This window comes from Denticeps clupeoides, chromosome 8 (assembly GCF_900700375.1).
Source record: "Denticeps clupeoides chromosome 8, fDenClu1.1, whole genome shotgun sequence".
In the NCBI taxonomy this organism is placed as follows: Eukaryota; Metazoa; Chordata; class Actinopteri; order Clupeiformes; family Denticipitidae; genus Denticeps; species Denticeps clupeoides.
In genome coordinates, this window is record NC_041714.1 from 1,888,268 (window position 1) to 1,913,160 (window position 24,893).

The 24,893-nt window shown below is 42.8% G+C and overlaps 1 protein-coding gene across 1 annotated transcript in view; it reads right to left on the reverse strand.

The window, feature by feature from the left end:
- prkn (parkin RBR E3 ubiquitin protein ligase) overlaps positions 1–21,215 on the reverse strand; it is a 72,986-nt gene extending 51,771 nt beyond the window's left edge. Inside the window, exons 1-2 of the mRNA XM_028990201.1 lie at positions 21,108–21,215; positions 3,359–3,522 (exon numbers count right to left, since the gene is read on the reverse strand). Coding sequence (XP_028846034.1) covers positions 3,359–3,522; positions 21,108–21,114 — 171 coding nt within the window. The 5' untranslated portion in view covers positions 21,115–21,215. The remainder of the gene's footprint in view (positions 1–3,358; positions 3,523–21,107) is intronic.
- Between the last annotated feature and the right edge of the window lie 3,678 nt (positions 21,216–24,893).

The window sequence follows — 24,893 nt, forward strand, 5'->3', positions numbered from 1 at the left end:
ACGCTAAGCACCAACATAATAACTCATTAGTGCTTCCCACCCGGGTGCCACTCAGCAACAGACACGTTCTCCAACCGTTTCCTTTATTGCTGAGAATGCATGTCAGGCGCCGGGAAGTGCGCAGGAACCCGTGTGGATGAACGAAGTCAAACGAATGCTATGCTGCAGGACACTGCTGAAGGGTTCCAGGTGATCTCACCTGAACTAAGTGATCTCGCCTAATGAATTGTGAATTTGATTCAGAATGCACACATTAGTATCTCAGGCTATAATCTCAGTCTATTTTCACTGTTCAGAAAACTACGTTTCACAAGAGAAAGCCTAAGAGCACAAGCAAATTTAGTCTGTTTAAAATACTGTGTACAGGAAATTATAATGCAAAATGCAACTTTATATCAACTAAAGTAAAGGATCCTCCACGAATACATTCTAATTTGTTTGACTGCTACTACCACCTAGCTATATATTCATAAGAGATGCTTAGGAGAGATTAATTGTTGTTTATTCTGCATAAAATGCAGACAATTCATTGTGCCCATGTTCTGTTTTACATGTTAATCTGAATTGGATTCTTTGTGGATATAATTTGCCTTTATGTCTCTTTAATATTTAACACTATTCCTTCAGTGTTAATATTATTTGATTGTTAACAATAATAATACATATATTTTTAGATAAGTTAATATTGTCTATACTCCTCACTGACCTAAACTCACATGGAGCTGCATGGACCATTCAATTCAAATACAAAAGGTCTTCATATGTAATTTAAGATATCGACTAAACTCATGGGGACATCAAACAATGAGACCTGCTGTCAAGTGTGAAGCCAAGCATGCCAGACACAGAAGCTTTGAGTATTATTGTGTTCTTGGCAGCACAAAGTTGTCCGGAGATGGTGGAGGTGTGGGCGTGTCAAAGTTCACATGACTTCAGCTTGAACCCACTCACAGCATACTAAACTACCTCATGCCTCTTTATAATGACACAAAGCCACATGCAGGCTATTTCTCATCACTTCACATGGCATGATAGGTGGCTCGGTGTCTGTCCCATCACTGTCTATATCATCTTCTGCAGCACAGCAGCTGGGGAAGACAGGCACAGCCTGCATAGCTGAAGGATGTAATCATTCCCAAAAGGGAATGGTTATTAAGACAAAACCCGCAGAGACCAAAATGAAGACACTGACAGCTCTTAATGAACGCTTAGTATGGTGATCAAAAGGCCTTGTCTGAAACCCCAAAAATGAATCTGAAAATTTAATTTCCATGAAAGCGAAAGGGACTCAAGATCAAAACAAAACAGCAGAATTCAGAGGAACTGACCATTTTAATGCCTTAAATGCTCAGGAATCAGCCCCATATAAATATCATCTTTATTATTTTGTAACTGCATTTTTTATGAATGAGGTAAAAGGTAGAATGGGTGAAGATAAAGGGTTTAAAAGCCTTAGCTCATCCACAAGGGGCAGAGGACAGACTCTGCAAGATGGTGTAATGCCTCTCAGCCCAGGGAACCATAAGCCACAGGGAGGAAATCTAATGGGCCTTTTTAATGAGGGTTTACTTAACACTTTGAATTGCAAAATTCATGACAAGTGCTAGACAAAGATAACAGTTATTATTAATGTTGCAACTAGTTTTATGTTGATGTGGGAGTGGGAGTTTATGTATGTATGAGTGTCTGTGTGTGTTAGAGAAACTGAGAGCATGTCCTCAGATGCTAGGTTGTTTTAATGCATAATTAAGAAGGTCAGAATTAATGAAGTGCTGTGGACTAAAGTTCAGGAGATCCCCAGGCTCTGTTTATGCTGTCAGACTCACTGCCCACACAACAGAAAAGGCTGAGAGCATTGGGGGAGAGAGAGGGGGAAAGGGAAAGAGGAGTATAAAGAAGTGACTGAGGGAGGGTACGCATGAGTGAGTGAGTGAGTGAGCGAGTGAGTGAGTGAGTGAGTCCTTAGATGATTGTAGAGTGAATGAGGGAGTGACTGACAGAATGAGGGAGGGTGTAAGTGAGTGAGTCATTAGATAATCGTAGTGAATGAGAGTGTGATGGAGGGAATGAGGGAGGGTGTGAAGGAGGGAATGAGTGAGTCATTAGATGATTGTATAGTGAATGAGAGTGTGATTGAGGGAATGAGGGAGGGTGTAAGTTAGTGAGTTATTAAATTATGGTATAGTGAATGAGAGGGTGAGAGCGTGAGTGAGTCATTAGATGATGGTAGAGTGAAAGAGCGTGAGAGTGAGTCAGTCATTAGATGATGGTAGAGTGAATGAGAGCATGAGAGTGAGTGAGTCATTAGATGATGGTAGAGTGAATGAGAGGGTGAGAGTGAGTGAGTCATTAGATGATGGTAGAGTGAATGAGAGCGTGAGTGAGTCATTAGATGATGGTATAGTGAATGAGAGGGTGAGAGCGTGAGTGAGTCATTAGATGATGGTAGAGTGAAAGAGCATGAGAGTGAGTCAGTCATTAGATGATGGTAGAGTGAATGAGAGCGTGAGAGTGAGTGAGTCATTAGAGGATGGTAGAGTGAATGAGAGCGTGAGTGAGTCATTAGATGATGGTAGAGTGAATGAGAGCGTGAGAGTGAGTGAGTCATTAGATGATGGTAGAGTGAATGAGAGTGTGAGAGTGAGTGAGTCATTAGATGATGGTAGAGTGAATAAGAGGGTGAGAATGAGTGAGTCATTAGATGATGGTAGAGTGAATGAGAGTGTGAGAGTGAGTGAGTCATTAGATGATGGTAGAGTGAATGAGAGCGTGAGTGAGTCATTAGATGATGGTAGAGTGAATTAGAGTGTGAGAGTGATTGAGTCATTAGATGATGGTAGAGTGAATGAGAGCGTGAGTGAGTCATTAGATGATGGTATAGTGAATGAGAGGGTGAGAGTGAGTGAGTCATTGGATGATGGTAGAGTGAATGAGAGCGTGAGTGAGTCATTAGATGATGGTATAGTGAATGAGAGGGTGAGAGTGAGTGAGTCATTGGATGATGGTAGAGTGAATGAGAGCGTGAGTGAGTCATTAGATGATGGTATAGTGAATGAGAGCGTGAGTGAGTCATTAGATGATGGTATAGTGAATGAGAGGGTGAGAGTGAGTGAGTCATTAGATGATGGTAGAGTGAATGAGAGCGTGAGTGAGTCATTAGATGATGGTATAGTGAATGAGAGGGTGAGAGTGAGTGAGTCATTAGATGATGGTAGAGTGAATGAGAGCGTGAGTGAGTCATTAGATGATGGTATAGTGAATGAGAGCGTGAGTGAGTCATTAGATGATGGTAGAGTGAATGAGAATGTGATTAGGAAAATAAGGGATACTGTGATTGAGTGAGATGCCATGTCCTCACCTGTAGTGTACAATTGCTGAGCAGCTCTCTCCCAGCGAAGATGACCCTGAGTTGATCTGGCTGGACACCCTGCTGACGGCCCACCTCCTCCTTCAGCTCGGCCACACTTGCCCCTCTCTCCAGCTCCACTGGAAAGCCATGACTGGAGTTAAAGCGCACAAACACTAGAGAGACAGAGAGATTATAATGTTTAAAGTGTCTGTACACACTTGTAATTAAAATGAATACATTGTCAAATGAAAAATAAATACAAGCAAAGTACAAATGATAGGTAGACAATTGCTCGTTGTGCAGGTGTGTATAAGGGGAGAAGGGAAGAAATGACAGAGGACGGACAGAGCGCACTAGATGGAAAAGTATATCCTGCATATGGGGACTGATAAAGTTATGGAGGGGGGCAGGTGACACAGGAATGGAGAGGGCAACTTTTACAGACAACTTTAAAATTCTGCCCGCACAGACACTTGCTGCAAATCCCCTAAACCCTTCATTAAGATAACTGAGATTTGGTGCAAAAGTATTTTCCCCTGGTTATCCTTTCTGCTTATTATTTTAATTGGAATGAGTCAACCTTTTCATTGGCACCAGAGGCGAGAGATAAATGCAGAAATGGAAAATGGCTGATCTGAAAATATTCCTCAAATCAAACAAGACATAATGAGAAACCTAGACCAGGACATGAATGTACAATGTTAATGTAAATAGTGTTTTTTTTTTTTTTTTTTTTTTTTTTTTATACATAAATAAAACATTTAGAAATGTATTAGGACCATTAGAATGTGATGCACAGTGATAATTATTACAATTGTCTATTCATTTTATCTTATTTATTGGTTTTGATTGTACAGAACACAGCCTGTTGTACCAAAAGTGAACTAAGCTTTGAGTATTGGGAAAAAAGATCTTGCAATATTTTTGTGATGTACATTGCCATACGACAGAACACATACTGTAAATCAAGTTATTTGATGGGCAGATAACTTGAATGTTCAAGTTGAGCTTTATTGTCATTTCAGCTACATACTTGTTAGACAGTACATAGTGAAACGTTTTTCCGAAACCTGGTGCTACATGTAATATTTAAACGATTAAACACAGTTACATCCTGACATAAAGTGCACGTGTGACAGGCAAACTGGGTTACATAAAGTACAAACTGGGGGGACAGGGGACACTGTTATCATTACAGGGGGACAGGCAGTGCAAGAAAAACATGAATAAGCATAAACTAGTAAAATGAATAATACATGTGCAAAGTAAGAGTGCAAATACTGTAGTGTAAAATGGAATGGTGCATTAATAGAAAACATTACAGTTAGGGCTGTCAAAGTTAACGCGTTAATAATGAGTTAACACAAGATTCTTTTAACGCCATAAATTTTTTTGATGCACGATTAACGCATGCGCATTGCGCGTGCCACTGCGGCCTGTAGTTTTTCTGGGTTGGGAAGCACGTTCTTATAAATCAATGAGGTTTTCGATTAGCAGAAATGGATAAATCACAAAGTATTTTGAATGGGAAGTTCAGATTGAAAGCACTACCAGACGGTTCAGTCGACAAAACTAAAGTGATTTGTACGTAATGTCAATGTGAACTAAGCTATGACCGGAGCACACCGAGTCTAAAATACCACTTGCTAGCCAAGCACACAGCTGATGGGAACAGCGCTCCTCCACCTCGCCGAAGGCAGACCACACTGGCTAGTTTTCTCAAGCAACAACATTTCAGAAGCCATAGCTAAATGGGTAGCTACAGCTTGCAGGCCGATTAACATAGTAGAGGACGAGGGTCTGCTTGAAATAATTTGCGTCGCATCCAACGACCGCACAACTTGTTTCAACACGAGAAGGCTGGAGGAGACGTTGAGACAAGCCAGCTCGGTTGTGCTCACCAGAGATTACTGGACACCGGTCAGTAATCACAGTTATCTTGGGGTCACAAGTATAAGCTACAGTTTTATTCAAGTATAAGCTACAGCAGAAATGTAATTCTGAATTGCAATGTTCCATTTAATTTATTAAAAATTGTGTTTAAATGTAATTTTGTAATATTTTTTAGTTAATTGTAAACACAGGTGCAAGATTATTTTTGAATTAAAAAGACATTAATCTGCACGAAGCAAACATTTGTCTACTCCTATGTTGATAAGAGTACTAAAAACAGGATGTTTAGGAAAGACTTAAAAGCTGTGATTAATGTGCGATTAATTGTGAGTTAACTATGGCAAACATGAGAATAATCGTTATTAAATATTTTAATCTAATGACAGCCCTAATAACAATATAACAGAGCTAGTGTGAGTGTGTGTGTCAGTCCAGAGTGGAAAGTTTCTGAGTGTTCATGTGTCTGATGGGTTGTAGGTGGTGAGGATGGGTGGTGGGAGATAGAGAAGTAGCGACGCTGCTGGGCTTTCTTGGCTGTTGAGCTGTGGTTGAGAGTCCAGGAGAAGTTCTCCTCTAGGTGTTCTAACTTGACAATCTCCACACAAGATCCATCAATATTCACTGGAGAGTGATCCCTCCCTTCTGAAGTCAACAATCATCTCTTTCATTCTGTCCATGTTCAGAAATAGATTGTTCACCTTCACCAGTCTGTCAGTCTCTTGATGATGAGACCCACAACAGTCATGTCATCGGTGAACTTGATGATGTGGTTGGAGCTGTGCATCTCTGCACAGTCGTGGGTCAGCAGGGTGGACTGGAGATGCTGTTCCTGATCCGGACAGACTGAGGTGTCTCAGTCAGGAAGTCCAAGATCCAGCTGCAGAGGGAGGTGTTCAGGTCCAGCAGGCTCAGCTTCGTGACCAGGTGCTGAGGAACGATGGTGTTGAATGCTGAAATGAAGTCTATGAACAGTATACATGCTTATGTGTCCTTATTGTCCAGGTAGGTGCAGGTCAGATTGTGGCGATGGCATCGTCCGTGGAGCGGCCCGAACGAATTGCAGTGGGTCCAGGGTGGAGGGCAGCAGGGTCTTCATATGTTTTATGACCAGCCTCTCGAAGCACTTCATCATGATGGGTGTAAGTGCAACGGGGCACGACGCTGAAGACTTCTTCGACACGGGAATAATGGTGGTGGCCTTGAGACACGTTGGAATGACGGCGGTGCTCAGTGAGATGTTGATGATGGTCTGCATATTCTCTGAGCATCCTCAAGGGATGTTGTCTGGTCCAGCAGCCTTTTGTGAGTTAACTCTGCGAAGAGTACCACTGAGGTGCCACCTTGGCAGATTGGGATTTGATCGGCAACCTTCTCATTACGGGGCCACTTCCTTAACTGCTAGGCAACCACTGCCCCAAACTAGACAACCACTGTCCCTGGGAGGAGGGCTGGATTTCCTCACAGTCATGTTGTTCTGTGTGTTGAATCGTGCGTAGAAATCATTCAGTCCATTCTGTGCTTATGTAATCACACAGGCCGCCGCTGCAGGTCTTACCGCACAGCACTGCATTCATGTCGGCACGAGACGCAGTAAGCCCATCTAGCCGAATGGCGGCATCCGGAATTCTGTCGCAGCAGTCTCTATATTCTTGCTGGATAGTCCGCTGAAGTTAGATTTATTGTCCAGGGATCGGTATTCGAACCGTAATCAGAAGGTTGCTGATTCGAATCCCGATCCACCAAGGTGCAACTATGGTGCCACTGAGCACACTTCTCCCTGGGCACCTGTCATGGCTCCCTACTGCTCACTAAGGGTGATGGGTTAAAAGCAGAGGATACATTTGGTTGTGTGTACCGTGTTTCACAATGGCAATCACTTTACGTTCACTTCACTTCACTTTAATGCAAGAATGAGAATGGCTCAAAGTTTGACAATATGGTGGCCAAAACAATGGAAAGATATGGCATCCATATCTTTTTACAGTTAGTATGAACAACCAGCATATTTTGGTGTTTGTGACGCAATAACTAATCATAATTTAAAGTGATAAAGTGAAGTGATTGTCATTGTGATACACAGCAGCACAGCACACTGTGCACACAGTGAAATGTGTCCTCTGCATTTAACCCATCACCCTGAGTGAGCAGTGTGCAGCCATGACAGGCACCTGGGGACGGGCTTTTGCTCAGTGGCACCTCAGTGGTACCTTGACGGATCGGGATTCAGAGCCACCACTGCCCCACTTTAAAGCAAAGCCACCATAATCAAGCCTCAAAGTCCCACACAAACATGTACACACTGACTCATAGATGTTCACATACACAAGATCCAGACTTATTCAGGCTCAACTGTGGCAGGAAATTGCATGTGTAAATCTCGTTGACTCTCACACAGTGGGGGCACTCCTAGTTCTGATTGCCACTAAATGAGCAGAGAACAGTTTCCTGCTCTGGTCATTAAGAAAGGTGCTGACTGATTACTTGTTGCCCAGCAGTGACACTCTTCAACAAACGTTTCTTCAACTGTATTCAGAAACACAATGAGGCAATGGCAGTACACATCAGGCAAATGTGACAAAGTGTATCTAACAATCAGGTGGAAGCATAGGTGGCCAGACTACTTGGAAAGTGAAGTGATTGTCATTGTGAAACACTGCAGCACAGCACACGGTGACGTTTATCCAATCACCTTAGGCAGTAGTGTGCAGCCATGAAAGGCACCCAGGGAGCAGTGGGTGGGGATGGTACCTTAATCAAGGTGACCTCAGTGGCACCTTGGCGGTTCCGGATTTTAAATAGACAACCTTCCGATTAAAGGTCAGCTTCCTTTCCCCCTAGAGCCCCTACTTATAAACCTACAAATTACAATCGTCATTAAATATGTCTGCTCAACAAAAACATAAAAGCTGTAACTACAGAAATATTAAAATCTAAAATGTTTACATATAATAAAAACATGCATACAAATATCAACATGCCTCTGATGTAGCCAGGAAAGCAGAGCGACAGAGCAAAGTGATATGAATTTCTGCAGTGAGGATCAAACTAAACGAATCGATCACTTTGTGTCTTTTCTAGTTCATATTCTAATTGAGCCTGTATCTACAATATGCTTGAGTGACTACTGGTATCAGACATTGGCAGATAAACCAGAATGTGAAGCTCCTGGGGACTGGGTAGTGCACTGTTTAAAAAGAAGCTGAGCATTATATCTGTTAGGGGTGTGAACCTTGACAAGTCTCATGAATCGATTCAATTCTGAATATTAATACCTTGATTAATGATGAATCAGTGCAGCAGTCAAAGTTCAACAAATTTCCATTCTGACCATGGTGCGTGCATAAGCCCGCTGAGTGGCGCTTTATTCAAGTATTACCAAGCAGCATCATTATAATATAATCGATTATGTTCTACACTGCAACAATGCACAATTCAAAGTGAAGTGATTGTCACATGTGATACACAGCAGCACAGCACACGGTGCACACAGTGAAATTTGTCCTCTGCATTTATCCCATCACCCTGAGTGAGCAGTGGGCAGCCATGACAGGCGCCCGGGGAGCAGTGTGTGGGGACGGTGCTTTGCTCAGTGGCACCTCAGTGGCACCTTGGCGGATCGGGATTTGAACCGGCAATCTCCTGATTACGGGGCCACTTCCTTAACCGCTAGGCCACCACTGCCCCAATTGTTCACATCTCTGATGGGCATCCAATGACACGTGGCGGAGCAGGAGAGGAGATGAAAGGCTGTAGTCGGCTGACGTGGAATACTGGGTGGATTCAGAGAGATGAGGGAGCTAGAGGCAATAGGTGACAGGATTTATACGTTTGAAGATCCGGAATGGCCCTATGAACCTAAGTGCCAGCTCAAAAGGGCTGTTTCCTGTGGGTCTGCTATCTGAGTTGGTGAGCTCCACCAGTGATCAAATCAAGTGCGTCCATGGGTGTCAAGGAATTGGTAGGGAGTGAAGGGGCCCAAAATGGAGGAGAGGTAGATTTTTTGCCCTGTTACACACCTTACAGGCATTGATAAAGGCCGGGATGTCTTTGGGCAGTGATGGCCTCCAGAAAGCCCGGTGGATGAAAGTTTGTGTTTGGTGGTGCCCTGGGTGGCCGGATAAGGCAGAAGAGTGAACCTATTGCAGAACTACCGTCTGGTACGGTCCGGAGACATACAAGGGGAACGTTGGAGGGGCTGGTGTCGGCTGCCTGTGCTTCCCGAATCTGTGTCTCCAGGGACCACCGGAGAGGCCCCATGATGTAGCAGGGAGAAATTATGGGATCTGGGATGAATGGAGATGAGGGGGCAGTGGTGGCCTAGCGGTTAATGAAGCGGCCCTGTAAATCAGAAGGTTGTGGGTTCGAATCCCAATCCGCCAAGGTGCCACTGAGGTGAGGGGTGGTAGTAGCCTAGTGGGTAACACACTCGCCTATGAACCAGAAGACCCGGGTTCAAATCCCACTTACTACCATTGTGTCCCTGAGCAAGACACTTAACCCTGTCCCTGTAACTACTGATTGTAAGTCGCTCTTGTTGTGTGCTTGTTAAAATTCTTCGTTTCATTTTAGTAGGTTTACGTTTTTGTCCTTTCTTTTGTTATGGGCCGGAGCCCCTAGTCCAGCTCATAACAGTGCACCATGTGCTGTGCTGTGTATCACATGGACAATCACTTCACTTTCACTTTCATTAGGTTCTGATGATCGGTCCAGACTGGGTAGGGGTGTCATAGCTCTGTAACCACTGTTGCCACTCATCTAAAGCCCATTTGACTGACAGCAGCTCATGGTCCCCCACCCCATAGCCCTGCTGAACTAGCAACATGGATGACACTTCTGGTCTGGCACCCATTGAGACAGGGCAGCGCCAGCACCCACGTCTGAAACGTCCACCTTCATGATGAAGGGGAGAGCTGGGTCTGGGTGCTGAAGGACTGAAGCAGTGGTGAAACATTAACACAGGGAAGGCTTTAATGGCCACTGGGGTCATCTGAAACAAATGGGAAGAAGGCTTTGTGACAGAAGTGAGGGGTGCTGCAACTGCACTGTAGCCATGGATAAAGTATCAATAAAAGCTAGCAAACCCAAGTAAACGTTGCACGTTAAACATTGGCCTTCCCGTAGTGAAATACCTCACTCCTGCTTTCAGAAGAACCAGGGTGATGTTGAGTAAACTTACATTTTCATTTCGGCTCAGTGGAGCACTTTAAGCACCAACACATTTTCAGTAAATTACCTTTGTTGCAGATTTGTGCTTCAAATAAAGAACTTTATGTTAACCAAATTGTTAGTTAATCATTTACAAGTCAATATTGCCTATATAGACAGCAATGAAAAAAAAAAAAAAAAAAGGAAACTTGTTTTTAAATGCAATGCCGTCAAAAATATTGTGCACCTAACTTCTGCAGAGACATAAAAATGGTGCATCAGTGCAAAAAGTCTGAAGCCCTGCAGTGGAGGGCTTGTTAAACTTAATAGACACTAATAAGCATCTAGGACCGCTGACATTAAACTGCTAGTTATTAAAATAGCATTAGCACACAATAAAGGCACATGGTTGCTCTGAAAATCCAGAAGAACCATTAAATCACTGATCTACAGACACAATCACATACTTACATTTATACATTTCAATATGATTCACATGTTGCGGGAACAGTCAGAACGGAGATTGTGTCTCTATCCATAAACTCCAAACTACTGCGAGAAAAAAAGAATAAATTCCAGGGATAAGAGCTGTCTCAGCAAACACTGAGGCATGATTGAGGTGTTAATCAGATGCTCCTTGACCGAATTTAAACCGGGAGGAGCGCTGGTGTCACAGAGGGCTGCTGGGAGATGCTGGAGAGCTGTCAGCAGGATCTCCATAATCCGCTCTTATTGTTTTCAATCCCCATCCTGGAGGAGAACAAATGGGCTAAATTCCTCTTTTGTCATGTTTCATCATGGGAGCGCTCGGTGAGCCGACAGCACCCTGGCGCTCACCAATTGCCTGAGTTTTTCTGTCAGCCATGGATAGCGACAGAAAGCAATCGTTTGCTCTGCCAAGGCAGATTATGGAACAGTGGGGCTTGACCTGATGGGTTCTTCAGAACCAACGTGTCCCATGAACTGCACTAAGCCTTGTGCAGGACTCATTAATATTTCAGTGATGCCCTTTTTTCTGTCATGCTGTGATCAAATGTGCAGTCAGTGCAGACAGAGGCCTACATCGCTGTTACTTGTTTCAGACAAAGACAGCGCTGGAGCTCTGCTTGCTGGAAAGAAATGTACGTACGGTCATCCTGCAGATTTACTAGCATGTTACATGTTTTTCTGCATATTATTTTTAGGCTGGTCCAGATCATTGCATCTATCCTGCTGAATCAAATAGAATTTTTTTATCAGAACTATGCCCAATCTGGCAACATTAAGCACAAGGTCCTATCCCCTACAATCCTAATGCATTCCACTTTATTATCTTTGCTTGTAATACAGCGTGTTCAAAAATGGAACAGTGTGCTCAGAAAATGATCATTTTTTTTATGCTTATGGGAAATTGTTTAAAAGCACCCAAGCTAATTTGAGCACCACGGCCAAGGTCTATATGCTCCTGTCCTGAGCCTAGTGTCAAAATGAGGTCTGATCTTACTGCAGGACACAACAGCCAAGCCTGTCATCTCCCTTTAATAAGACCTCTATGCAAGTCTTACCCTCCCCAGACCATGATTTAGCCACATCCATCCCAAAAATGAAAAGCAAGAGAAGAACGAAAAAGACAACAGAATCTAAATTGAATCGAGGCTGTGCGACTTTGCCCTCTCTCAATCCCACTGAAATTGAATTGAGTCGCTATGATGTGTATATCCCACATACCCGTACACCTGACAGATACACGAAGACTAATTCCCCAAGACGGAATGCACTCTCCTCGACTCGCAACAGGAAAGCAAGCCACTGGAAAAGGACGAGGAAAAATAATCTACTGCCAGTATGAATCGACTCTAAGCATAATGAAATGTGTGTTATTTACCGCTAAATTCCCCTGACAGAGATTCTGAGCAAGGGGGAAGAGTGAGGGAGAGGTGTGGAGCTGCCACTCACACGGAGTGTGTGTGTGTGTGTGTGTGTGGGGATGGAGTGGCAGGCAGCCAGATGAATCTGAGGCCGCACACAGGCAGTAATATGAAGACAGATTGGCTTAATTCTCAACTGCAGCATCTGAGGAAAGCCAGTCTGGGGACTGTTTAGAGCTGGAGCCAGACCGAGAGGAACAGAGAGCGAGACAGACAGAGAGAAAGAGAGAGAGAGAGCGAGGGGACATCAGGAGAGGAGCAGGTGCAGAAGAGATTGATAGAGAAAGGGAGAGATGGGAAGTGCTTATGAAAAAGAAAAAAAAATTATGGAAGAGTTTATATCATTCAGGACAGGATGGAGAGAGTAGAAAGCAGAAGAAAAAGAGATAAAAAGAGAAAAGGATAATCAAAATGAACTAGATCCAAAAAAAGGACCAGGGATAATCATAAAACCCAGTTCATTTACATTTAAGGCATTTGGCAGACTCCCTTATCCAGAGCGACTTACAACGTGCTTCCATGTTACCATGGATGAAGTGATAAATTCTGGTTCATTAGGACCCCAACTATGAATACAATCTTATTATTCACTCTGTTGTAGTTTCTATATAAAGTCAGACAATAAGAAGGTTACAAGTTCATCTAAATATTCTCTAAAGAGGAAGATCTTAAGCTGCCGTTTGAAAATAGTCAGTGACTGAGCTGTTCTGACCTCGAGGGGAAGTTCATTCCACCACCAAGGGGCCAAGACGGAGAAGAGTCTAGATGAACGTCTTCCTTTTACCTTCAGAGATGGAGGGACCAGGTGAGCAGTACTGGAGGCTCGGAGTAAACGAGGTGCAGTGTGAGGTGTAATAAGGGCTGTGAGGTAGGATGGTGCTACTCCATGTTTGGCTTTGTAGGCCAGCATCAGTATTTTGAACCTGATGCGTGCAGCTACTGGGAGCCAGTGGAGGGAACGTAGCAGAGGGGTGGTATGGGAGAATTTGGGAAGGTTGAAGATTAGTCATGCTGCTGCATTTTGTAGTAGTTGTAGAGGTCGGATGGTACATAGTGGTAGACCAGCTAGAAGGGAGTTACAGTAATCCAGTCGTGAGATTACTAAAAACTGAACCAGTAGCCGGGTGACTACAGGTTTACACTCAATGTTATCCTACGTAATTAGAACGTAGCGGCCACTCCAAAAATGACATTTTAAGAAAACTGTTGCATAGCAATGACACTGACTGGAACATTCATGCTTGTCAAGTGCTGATGGCTTATACTTAGAAATCGCATAAATTTGGTAGCTGTAAGAAAAATTTCGAACCATGTAATAAACATAAAAACTTGTGCATTTCTTTTGCTCTCGCTCTATAGACAGGCAGCATGCAGAGTCAGCATGCACCTCCTAGAATCAGTGTAACTGGACCCAAAAAAAAAAAAAAAAGGCCCACGGCCTTCTGATTGGTTTGCGTTACTCTTCTGGTACATAAAACGGCAGCCAGTGAGTCGCTGCACATTTAGTTTTTCTATTGATTAGCAATAAAACATAAGCACAGATTGGAAAAGAATGAAAAAAAAAAACATATCCAGGTCCACGGCCTCTAATTTCTCCACACATAACACTAAATAAGATTTATTCCCCAATTCCACAACAGGGCGATGCGGGTGGGGCATCAGCTCACGTCTGAACCTGGAGAAAAAGGGGGCACTGACGCTCGGCGAGAAACTGAAAGTGAGTGATCGCCATCCATCTATCCCAGACAAGGAGCGAAAGAGAAGGACCCAGGCCTGATGTCCAGGAGGAGGATTATCTCCAGATCAATGGCCAAATTGATTCAGGCCACATCATTCATCAGAGTCGACGGCCAGCGGAGCGAGGAGGCAGGAAATATGCCACCCTGCTTCCTTCCCAGCGTTATTAATCCACCCGCTGCGGCGTGATGAGGCCACTGGAACACGGAACTCGGTGGCGCAGAAAAGAATGGGGAATATGCAAATAAAGTCAACTGCTAAACTGCTACAGATGATAAGCCTATAACACACAACCGAAATGTATTATTACCTCATATTACCTCCTACTTAGTGGGTTTTAAGTGGACGGGTCCCACAGCTGAACCAGCTTTACAGGAGGTCTTGTATTCTTCAGCTGGGACCACATAAACCATTTTCTTCACCGGCCTTATTCAGAAGCACACATGATACAAGAGCTGAGTAACATCGGAGGGGTCACTGTAATAATCGAACAAAATGAACGTACATTTTGTACATCATGGAAGGTTAGGGACATAATTACCGGCCTCTTAAAAAACATTAGATACGTCAACCCCGAGCGTGGCCTCGGCGGTGACGTGCGTGTTGGCCATTCGGACGGTAGAATGGGAATCCGCTCTGTAACAGGCTGAGATAGCGCAGAGGCTCTGGACTGCACACGTTGATCCATTATCAGTAAGGAGCCCTTCAGAGCGCCTGGGAACGGGACATGAGCGGGTCATTAACGTGGCTAATTAAAAACTGGCAGGAGTGCAGCCTGTTGCACCTAAGGAGCATCACAGAAGGGGAATGACTGATGCATGCTGGAGAGATGAGGGAAAGGGAGGAGAAGACATGCATACGGAGCAAATGTATACTGTAGCACGGCCCAATAAAGAGGGCTGGTGGCTTGATCTTCCTAGTAAGCAGTCACTTCTTCACTCAGTGTCCCCCTTTTTCATACATGATAATCTCTCATAAACCGCAACTATTTCAAACTGAAACTCAATTCAGTTTCTTTGTCACACACTTTTGGTGCATTTTTGGACAACTCTGGGGTGAAATAATCTGCCATCTGGTTCGCATTGCTGGGCACAGATTGAAATAATTCACAACAAGGAAGTAGTGTGCGTCTTAATCATAGGGACCTTCCCATTTTTACAAAAACATAATGATTGTGACACACCAACAGAAAGGTTAGCTAGTTTCTCATCAGCTAGTTTTTAATCTGTTTGCATATATCATGAGGATGCCATTGACTATTGAACATGCTCCAGCCCCATTGTCTTTTTAGTGTCTTCAAAATAGAAGTCAAAAATAGCATATGATCTAGTTTTAAATTTCCACCTCTACACACTGAATGCATCTTAAAACCGACATCACATGGAAAAAGAAATCTTCAGTTGATTTTGTATTCATTCTACTTATTAGTTATATAATTAAAATTGCTTTACACATGTGGATTTGTGTAAGTAAGAAAGAGTGCACATTTGATAAAGTGATAGACACAAAATGACAGGTAAGCACAAGAAACAGTCTGAAAAACCAGCACCATCTATAAAAACAGGACCATTCCACCCTAGTGATACCCCCATCCAGCACAGAAGAGAAAGAAGGCCTCTCTCCAACACCACCTGTCCTGTTCCATTCTGGTTTTTGTTTGTTCCTTTCCGCATGTCTGTCCTTGATATGTCCCTCACCTGTGTCCGCGGTGTATTAGATCACCAGCAGGCATACAAGTTTGTCGTCCATCTAATATACCTGACACCAGGAGAAACATGAAGTTCTTAGCACCTTCTGCAGCTTCTAATAAGAGTGTTGGTCAGAGACCACCAGCGCACGGTTTAAGTGGCTATTCACTCCTCGACTGAAGCGAACCATGAAATTATTCCAGGGTCTAATAATTGACTGAACAATAAAACATTAATTCTGAGAAAATGGATCAAAGAGAGGCTCTCGTGCAAATCCTGAGGGAGTATATGCAGGGGCACAGACACACTCATAACTTGTAACGTGCATTCAATTTAATTAAACTACACTGCTCAAATAAAGCATCCGCCAACTTCTAAATAGTCTGTGGTGCAACGTGGCATTGGTGGATGGAGCGAGACATGACCAGATGTGGTCAAATGGATTAAGGTCTGGTGAATGGGTGGGAAGTCCATAGCATCAATACGTTTGTCTCGCAGGCAGAAGAACACAGGGCACCAGCCGCGAATTTGCCAATCTTGGTGTTCTCTGGCAAATGCCAAACGTGCTGCACGGTGTTTGGCTGTAAGCAGAACCCCCACCTGTGGATGTCAGGCCCTCATACCACCCTCACAGAGTCTGTTTCTGACCGTTTGAGCAGACACATGCACATTTGTGGTCTGCTGGAGGTTATTTTGCAGGGCTCTGACTGTGCTCCTCCTTGTATAAAGGCGGAGGTAGCGGCCCTGCTGCTGGGTTGTTGCCATCCTACGGTCTCCTCCATGTCTCCTGATATCCTGGTCAGTCTCAATGCTCTGGACACTACACTGACAGACACAGCTCACATTGATGTGCCAGCCTGGACGAGCTGCACTACCTGAGCCACTTGTGTGGGTTGTAGACACCGTCTCGTGCTACCACCAGAGTGAAAGCACCACCAGCATTCAAAAGTGGCCAAAACATCAGCCAGAAACTGAGAAGTGGTCTGTGGTCACCCCCTGCAGGACCACGCCTTTATTGGGGACGTCTTGCTAATTGCCTATAATTTCCACCTGATGTCTATTCCATTTGCACAACAGCATGAGAAATTGATTGTTAATCAGTGTTGTGGACAGTTCGATTTCACAGAAGTGTGATTGAATTGCAGTTACATTGTGTGGTTTAAGTGTTCCCTTTACTTTTTTGAACAGTCTATAATGACATAAAAATATTCACTATGTGCATTCTAAACTGTGCATTCTAAACTGTATTTCAAAGCAAACAATATGAATACATGTAATATGTTTAATCTTTATGGCTACATATTTTTCTAATAATATCAAGGATAATAAGTTCCTATCATTACTTGAATGTTTTTCCCTCTGTAATAATGGGTTTTCACGTTCTACAACAAATTGCATCTACAGGGAGCATTATTCGAAACGTTATCTGAATGCAGTTTTAACCCCCTCCACACCTGTAAGTGGCGCTGGGAGACTTTCTGCTGCAGGGCTGAAGACTGCAGTCCGGAACACCGCATACACAACATATATCTGTGGGGCTACCTTCTGTCCTTTCGTGGCAGGCCAAATAAATACAGAGCATTTATCACAGGGTTTATCCAACAAAAAAAAAACACACCTCAGTTTTTACTCCGTTTACGATGGCCGTTCAAAGCCACACCCACCCTGTACAACAGCGCGGGTGTGTGATATTCCAGGTGGGAATTTAAAGTTTAAAATGCAACAAATTTGTATCAATACTTAAAACACCCTGTCCTATATTTTTTCAGGGAAAAAAAAGTTGATTTATTATTACTTATCATTAAATTTTATGATGCTGCAGTATTGTGAAAACCGCATTTGCAGTGATGTAAAAATCTAATAATTAGTCATTTTATGTGAGTTGTTATTGCCATGCAAGCAATTGCCATTTATCATATAGCAATCGCATATCGCAATATTGATCTCAGAAATCACAATATGACTTTTCCCACCAAATCATGCAACCCTTCACTCAACCACTCCAGCAATTTTCACAAATGTGCAAAACACTTTTGCACATTATTTAAATTATATATCTAAATGTGTGTGTTACCTTTTCATTATCTGTCTCTATCTCTCTCTGTTCATATGTCTGTTATTTTTGTCATAATTCTTTGCACACAAGAATTTCACTCACATGCACCGTACTTGAGTATAAAAGCACCTTAATTTCATTTAAACGTTAATGTTCAAGAACCACAAACAATTATGCGCAGTGTGCTCCACTTTCCCCCATATATACTTAGTCTGCGATAATATGATCATTATCCCAGGCAGTTTCAGAGAGGAACCTTTCCATATGTAATTAGAAACATTAACTTAGTTAATGAACACTTGTCTCTTTTACACCCGCACTCTTTCTCGATTTACTTCTGCTCTCTCCCCCAGTTCCCTCCGTCTATGTCACTCATTTGCATGACAGCTTGCTGGGAGATATGAGAACTTGTGATTGACATGGCAATTTCCTCCCTGCCAACACACGGCAAAGCTCAGATTTCTCAAGGTCCTCGCTCTCTCTGAGACTCCAGTGAAACCAATAAATGGAAACATGAATGAAAAGACATATCTGGAGTGAGATAAAAAAAAAACTAAAAGACCTACTGAATGCAAATGTAAGGTTACAAAAATTCATCCTGGCCATGAATCCAATAGGGCTTTAAATAACATTGTGTTCTGGCTCATTTCAGTCTATATACTCCTCAATGATCTAATCATGAAGCTGAGGTAATTAGAAAATGTGTGGCTTCTCAGGGAAGGTTTTCTCTCTCAGCCATCCTTCCACCTCAAATCTACCTCCCCTGCTGACCCTAAGTGGCACAGTCTTCAGCATGCAACCAAGTGCAACAAGAAAAAGGAGAGGAAGACCAATGTGGATACATATTAAAGAAAATTATTTCTTAGCCAACGTTAACTCCAAAGGCAACGGAGACACTTAGCTGCAACAAACTAAAAATCAATAGCAATTTATTCACTCCTTGGACTCCAACCGGAGCACGTAAATAATCCAACACCCCTTACACCTGCCCCAGGAGTGCAGAGGCATCACCCTCCCTGAATCAGACTCCTCTGACCCTGTCATTCCCAGCCACAGCAACATGGTGTGGCCACGGTGAAGACAATTAGCTAAAAGAGGAACTATGGGAGCAAAGAAATCTTGTATGGAATTCGATCTAAACCACGGTATACTCCCAGCTGCAGAGTCAGCTACTCTTCTCATTCTGTAGCCTTTGGAGTTCATTTGACACAACTGCATATATGTAATTATACTGATTTGTGTGACGTTACGGTATAAAAACATCAGGAATGTACAGTGCAGGTTCTGTATTATAAAAGGAACATTCCAGGGGCAGTGGTGGCCTAGCGGTTAAGGAAGCGGCCCCGTAATCAGAAGGTTGCCGGTTCAAATCCCGATCCTCCAAGGTGCCACTGAGGTGCCACTGAGCAAAGCACTGTCCCCACACACTGCTCCCCAGGTGCCTGTCATGCATTTACATTTATGGCATTTATCCGACGCCCTTATCCAGAGCATCTTACAATCAGTAGTTACAGGGACAGTCCCCCCTGGAGCAACTTAGGGTTAAGTGTCTTGCTCAGGGACACAATGGTAGTAAGTGGGATTTGAACCTGGGTCTTCTGGTTCATAGGCGAGTGTGTTACCCACTAGGCTACTACCACCCAGCTGTCATGGCTGCCCACTGCTCACTAAGGGTGATGGGTTAAATGCAGAGGACAAATTTCACTGTGCGCACCATGTGCTGTGCTGTGTATCAAAATGACAATCATTCATTTTCAGTAATAAAATGGGGTGGGTGTATTAGGCAGCAAGAGAACAGACAGTTCTTGAAGTTGATGTATGAAGTTGACATATTGGACAAAAAAATGGGAATAAATAGAAATGAATTTAAGCCACATGACCTTAATCTCTTATTTGTATACTCTGTTCTTTAAAAGAAATGCAAAGGAAGTCCAACTAAAGATGCATATGGGAAGTGAAGTCTCGCCTATCTGAGCACCTGCAGCTCAAACTGCTAAGGACTTCACGTCATGAAGAAAGGTGTCAGAATGTATGTTTAGGGGCAGTGGTGGCCTAGCAGTTAAGGAAGCGGCCCTGTGATCAGAATCCTGATCTGCCAAAGGGCCAATGAGGTGCCACTGAGCAAAGCACTGTCCCCACACACTGCTCCCCGGGCGCCTGTCATGGTTGCCCACTGCTCACTCAGGGTGATGTGTTAAATGCAGAAGACACATTTCACTGTGTGCACCGTGTGCTGTGCTGCTGTGTATCACAATGACAATCACTTCACTTTAAACTTTAGCCTCAGGCTTCGATCAGGTTTGTTTCTATGTGTTTTTTTTTTTTTTTTCTTTCTTAGCAGATTCAAATTAGGGGCTGGGCATGGGCTGGACTCTAGAGGAAATCGTCAGAACACTGACACCTGTCACTCACCAGAAGTAAGAAGTATACCTACAATTGGCATGTGTGACAGAATGACACCACCAAGCTGTGGGTGGTTCACATTATACTTCTCAAATCTCAATCTGACCGAGCATCTGTGGAATGGAAAAGTTCAATCCACGGAGGCTCCAATTCAAATGGCATTTAAGGTCCTGGTCACCAGTATTTAATTGCTGGATATACAACACTGATGTGACACCTTCGCAGTATACCGCACTTCTGGTTCATTTTATTAGAAAAGCATCCCCCTCTGTCGTGCCTGAAATCCTGCAAAAGAAAGGACCCATACGCCCTCTTCGAACCGAAACCTTTTTAGACGCAGTTGTACTTAGATGTACACAATCTGTATCAATAGTATAACATTGTGTCAATAGTCAAAATTAGAATATTACAGTACTTTAGAATTACATAATTATATATACTGGTGCGTTTATTAAAACCTCTCATATGGTGAGGGAGTCTTTTTAAAGATATTTGCATATTTTTTCATACAAGTGGAGCAAGACAGTGAGCTTATTAATTACTTAAGAAACACCTTAATGTAATTTTGTGTGGGTGCTGTACAGTAACTATAGATTGCAGAACATATTCTATGCAATATTATATTCTTATATTATTATACATTTTATCAACACTGAGATTTGAATTTCCACGTTTGACAGCGGTCTGATGACGCGTGGGTTATTGTTATTATGTTCTCGAAGGTGCTATAATGACGTACATGTTACTTTAAAACCCGCTGATATTCCTTTAATAATGAACGAACACATAACATGCATAAGCTATAAACAGCGACATGACAACTACAAGCATGCGTGCAATGCACATGTCATTGAAAACGCTTTACGCTCTAACACCAAGTGTAAAACACCGCAAATGTGAATATATAAGATATTCAAACATGTACATACCTATCATCCTGCTGATTGATAGTTTCTTCCAACTTCATTTCCAGACAGGCGACTTTGACATAGCTTGAGATTACAATTTTCCAATAATACTCTGGGCATGCGTGAAATTGAAATGCATGCTGGGAAATGGAGTCAAGCTCCTTGACCCAGCATTCCGTTCCAAACGATGTCAAATTAAAGAAAACAACATAATGTGTCCTATAAAAACAACAATGCTAGCGTCGACAGCAAAAGCTATATTGACTTCAGATAATTTACTGAGTACAAATTAACCTCTATTGTTTTTTAGTGACGTCATTAGCGGAAACGTGTCACTGTTTACGGAAGCGGGTTTTTTCTTGCACTCAAAGCAGAAAGCGTCGTTGTCCCAGTTTCGTATTTTTTCATACTTTTTTTTCTCACATTTTTAAGGCTACACATTATTCCGGAATCGGAACCATGGTTAATGTGTCTGTTTAAAGAATACATCATCTCCCCCAAACACCGAGTGCCTGTAACTTTTCCTAGAATTGTGCTCTTCTCAGACAAGCAGCAATTGCTTTAGTCCTTGCTCATCATTTTCATGGAACTGAGAGTTTCTCCTCCTCTGCAGTAATGAAGGGTTCTTACAGCCTGAGCATGTGTCCAAAAATTGAAACTACGTCTGGAGAGAAAATATGTTGAGATGGTCACACAGAAATAATAGCTTAATGTAATTATGACATTGGCATAATTTCAATCCATCTTTACTTATGTGGAACTTTTTACAGTGTACATTGGCACAAAGCACCTAACAAATAGTGCTCAAAGGCCCAGGTGATCAAGTCAGAGGCAACAGTGGTAAGGAAAAAACTCCCTTTAACAGTAAGAAAACCAGCAAGGGAAACCCATTCTCCTCTGGTCTGCACTCGATTACAATGAAATGCATCCAGAAAATGATGGTTTTTGCAGTCTACCTGTGTATAATGAATTAGCATCCAGGCAGTGTGAATAAGCAGATGGGGTCAGCAGGACAGGCCCCAGGCAGGATATACCATCTACAGTGGAGTGGATGGTGAAGGATAGAGAAAAGAGAATTGTGAGTTGGCAACAAATGACAGTAACTGAACAGAGAACTGGACATTTCTACTGCAGCGTTATTAATGGTGAGGGGAGTGATGTTAACGACTAGACTGTTTAAGTAGTTTTTTAGCCTGGATTGAAATTTATTAAAATCTTGAATCTTAAACAGTCATGAATTTCCATAAATGGATGGGACTGACCTTTTTCATTTTGTAAAGGAAAAATAATGAAATTTTGGTTTAGCATGCCTTAATTTGTGATCATTATGATCAATAAATAAGAATCCTGGTTACCTGTAACTAGAAGAGGAGAAGTGACCCTGGTGGCGCTTTCTCACAGTTTAGTATCCGATAACAAGGACCTTTTTTTTAAAATAAATGCATTATATATAAAGACATTGGTGTTTTTGCATTTAGTGATTTTTAAGTGCTAACCAGGACACTATATGGTTTGGTTTGTGTGGTTTTTATCTACTTGATTGTTTTTGATTGCACATCTACCTGTAACACATCTAATCAGTAAAAAAAAAGTTGTTCAGAAAAGGCACACACCAACAGAAAGAGCTGCACAATTATATCAAGCCTAATCTATATTCAGAAGAAGTACCTACTGTGGCACATGATGGCAGTGTGCTCTGGCACTGGGCCTGCACGATCGACTTCAAAGTGCGAGACATCTAACACCTTAAAACAGGATTATCCCAAAATGCGACTAGCCCTGTTTGATGCTCTGCCCGTAAAAATGTTTATATAGCCTTTAATAAACTCCTGGACCTGTTAAATCTCCAACCGGTAAATGGTTTAAGCCTCATTAATATTCAAATTGAAAATGCATCAATGTAATGTTTTTTGCATCTCTTCAAATATGATGTGGCATATAACATCCCGACTCGCACGGTAAAATGATTGACTAAACACGAATCAATTTGCATATTAATGAGCAAGATGACAGATTATGCTATTTGGCCTTTTTCCCTTCTCTCCCCTTCAGGGAGCAACTGCAATTTCCTACATTTTATTTGCTTAGAGAGCTTCAGAAAGAACAAAGTAACAGAAAAAAACACAAACAGCTAACTTAAAGCGAACAATGCAACCTCATTTAATCAAAAGCTAATCAAAGCCTTTCAAGTGACATTTTTCTTCCTGATTGAGTGATGGATTTACTTTCCACGCATTCATTTAGCTTTTTTTTCCGTGCTGGCTAATGACTGTGTTCTGAAATGTTGATGCTTTTTTCTCCCCTCCATTCTTAAATATGCTATATTGAAAATGTCAGTGTGGCTTGGAGGCCGAGGCTTTTTGTCTGAAGAGTATTATTTCTGATGTCTGTCAGTAGATTTTATCTTTAAAATAACTTAATGAGCTCTTTGGACTAATTCATTGTTTTGGAAATGTCAAGATTTTTTCTCCATCCCTTTAACGCCTGAAGCAATTCAAGCTTTCAGAGTTTGTGTGAGTGTGAATAATGAGGGGAACAATAACCTAGACAGTGGATATTTATGTGCTACTTCATAATGATGAAGTGCGTTGAACGGCTGGTCAGAGACTTCATCTTTACCGCCCAAACCGCTGTACAGATGATGCCATCTCTCATCTCCTCCACACAGCACTCACCCACCTGGACACTTGGAAGGGAAATTATGTTAAAATGCTCTTCATTGACTACAGTTCAGCATTTAACACGATAATCCCTTCCACACTCACCACCAAGCTGGAGCACCTGGGACTCAGATCATCTCTGTTGATCTCCAACTTCCTAACTGGGAGACCACAGGCAGTAAGGATGGGCGGACACGTCTCAGCCACCATCACTCTCAGCACTGGAGCCCCCCAGGGCTGTGTTCTGAGCCCCCTGCTGTACTCCTTGTACACACACGACTGTGCAGCCACTACTTACTCCACCATCATCAAGTTTGCTGACGACACCGTCATGGTGGGCCTGATCTCTGACAACGACGAGACGGCCTACCTGGAGGAGGTTGGAAATCTGTTGAACTGGTGCCAGAGGAACAATCTCCACCTGAACGTCGGCAAGACAAAGGAGTTAATAGTGGACTTCAGTACCAACAGGAGAGGACCTGTCATCAACAGGAGCCCAGTGGAGAGAGTGGACAGCTTCTGATAACTCGGTGTTCACATCATGCAGGACCTGTCATGGTCTTGTCACATAAACACTGTGGTGAAAAAGACCCAGCAGCATCTCTACCACCTTAGACACCTGGGAGACTTTCGACTGCCCTCCAAGGTGCTCAGGAACTTCTACTCCTACACCATGGAGAGCATCCTGACAGGAAACATCTCAACCTGGTTCAGCAACAGCACCATGAAGGACAGGCGAGCTCTACAGAGGGTGGTTCGATCAGCTGAACGCATCATCTGTTCCAAGCTCCCTGACCTTCAATCAATCTATAGCAAGATGTGCTGGACCAGGGCCAGGAAGATAGTGAAGGACCTCAGCCACCCCAACAATGAGCGCTTCCACTCCCTGAAGTCCAACACAGAGAGAATGAGGAGGAGCTTCTTCCCACAGGCTATACGAGCTCTAAACAACCACAACACTACATAGATCTCTAATACACTCCAGCACTTTCACTTTCAATCACTTCTGGACTCAATCCCGCCAGAATTCTTGCACAAACTTTTTTTTTTCTTGACTTCACTCATTTGCACACCTTCACCCTACCTGTTACACATATTTTATGTTTTATGTTAAAAACATATGTGTAATATTTGGTTATGTTTGCAA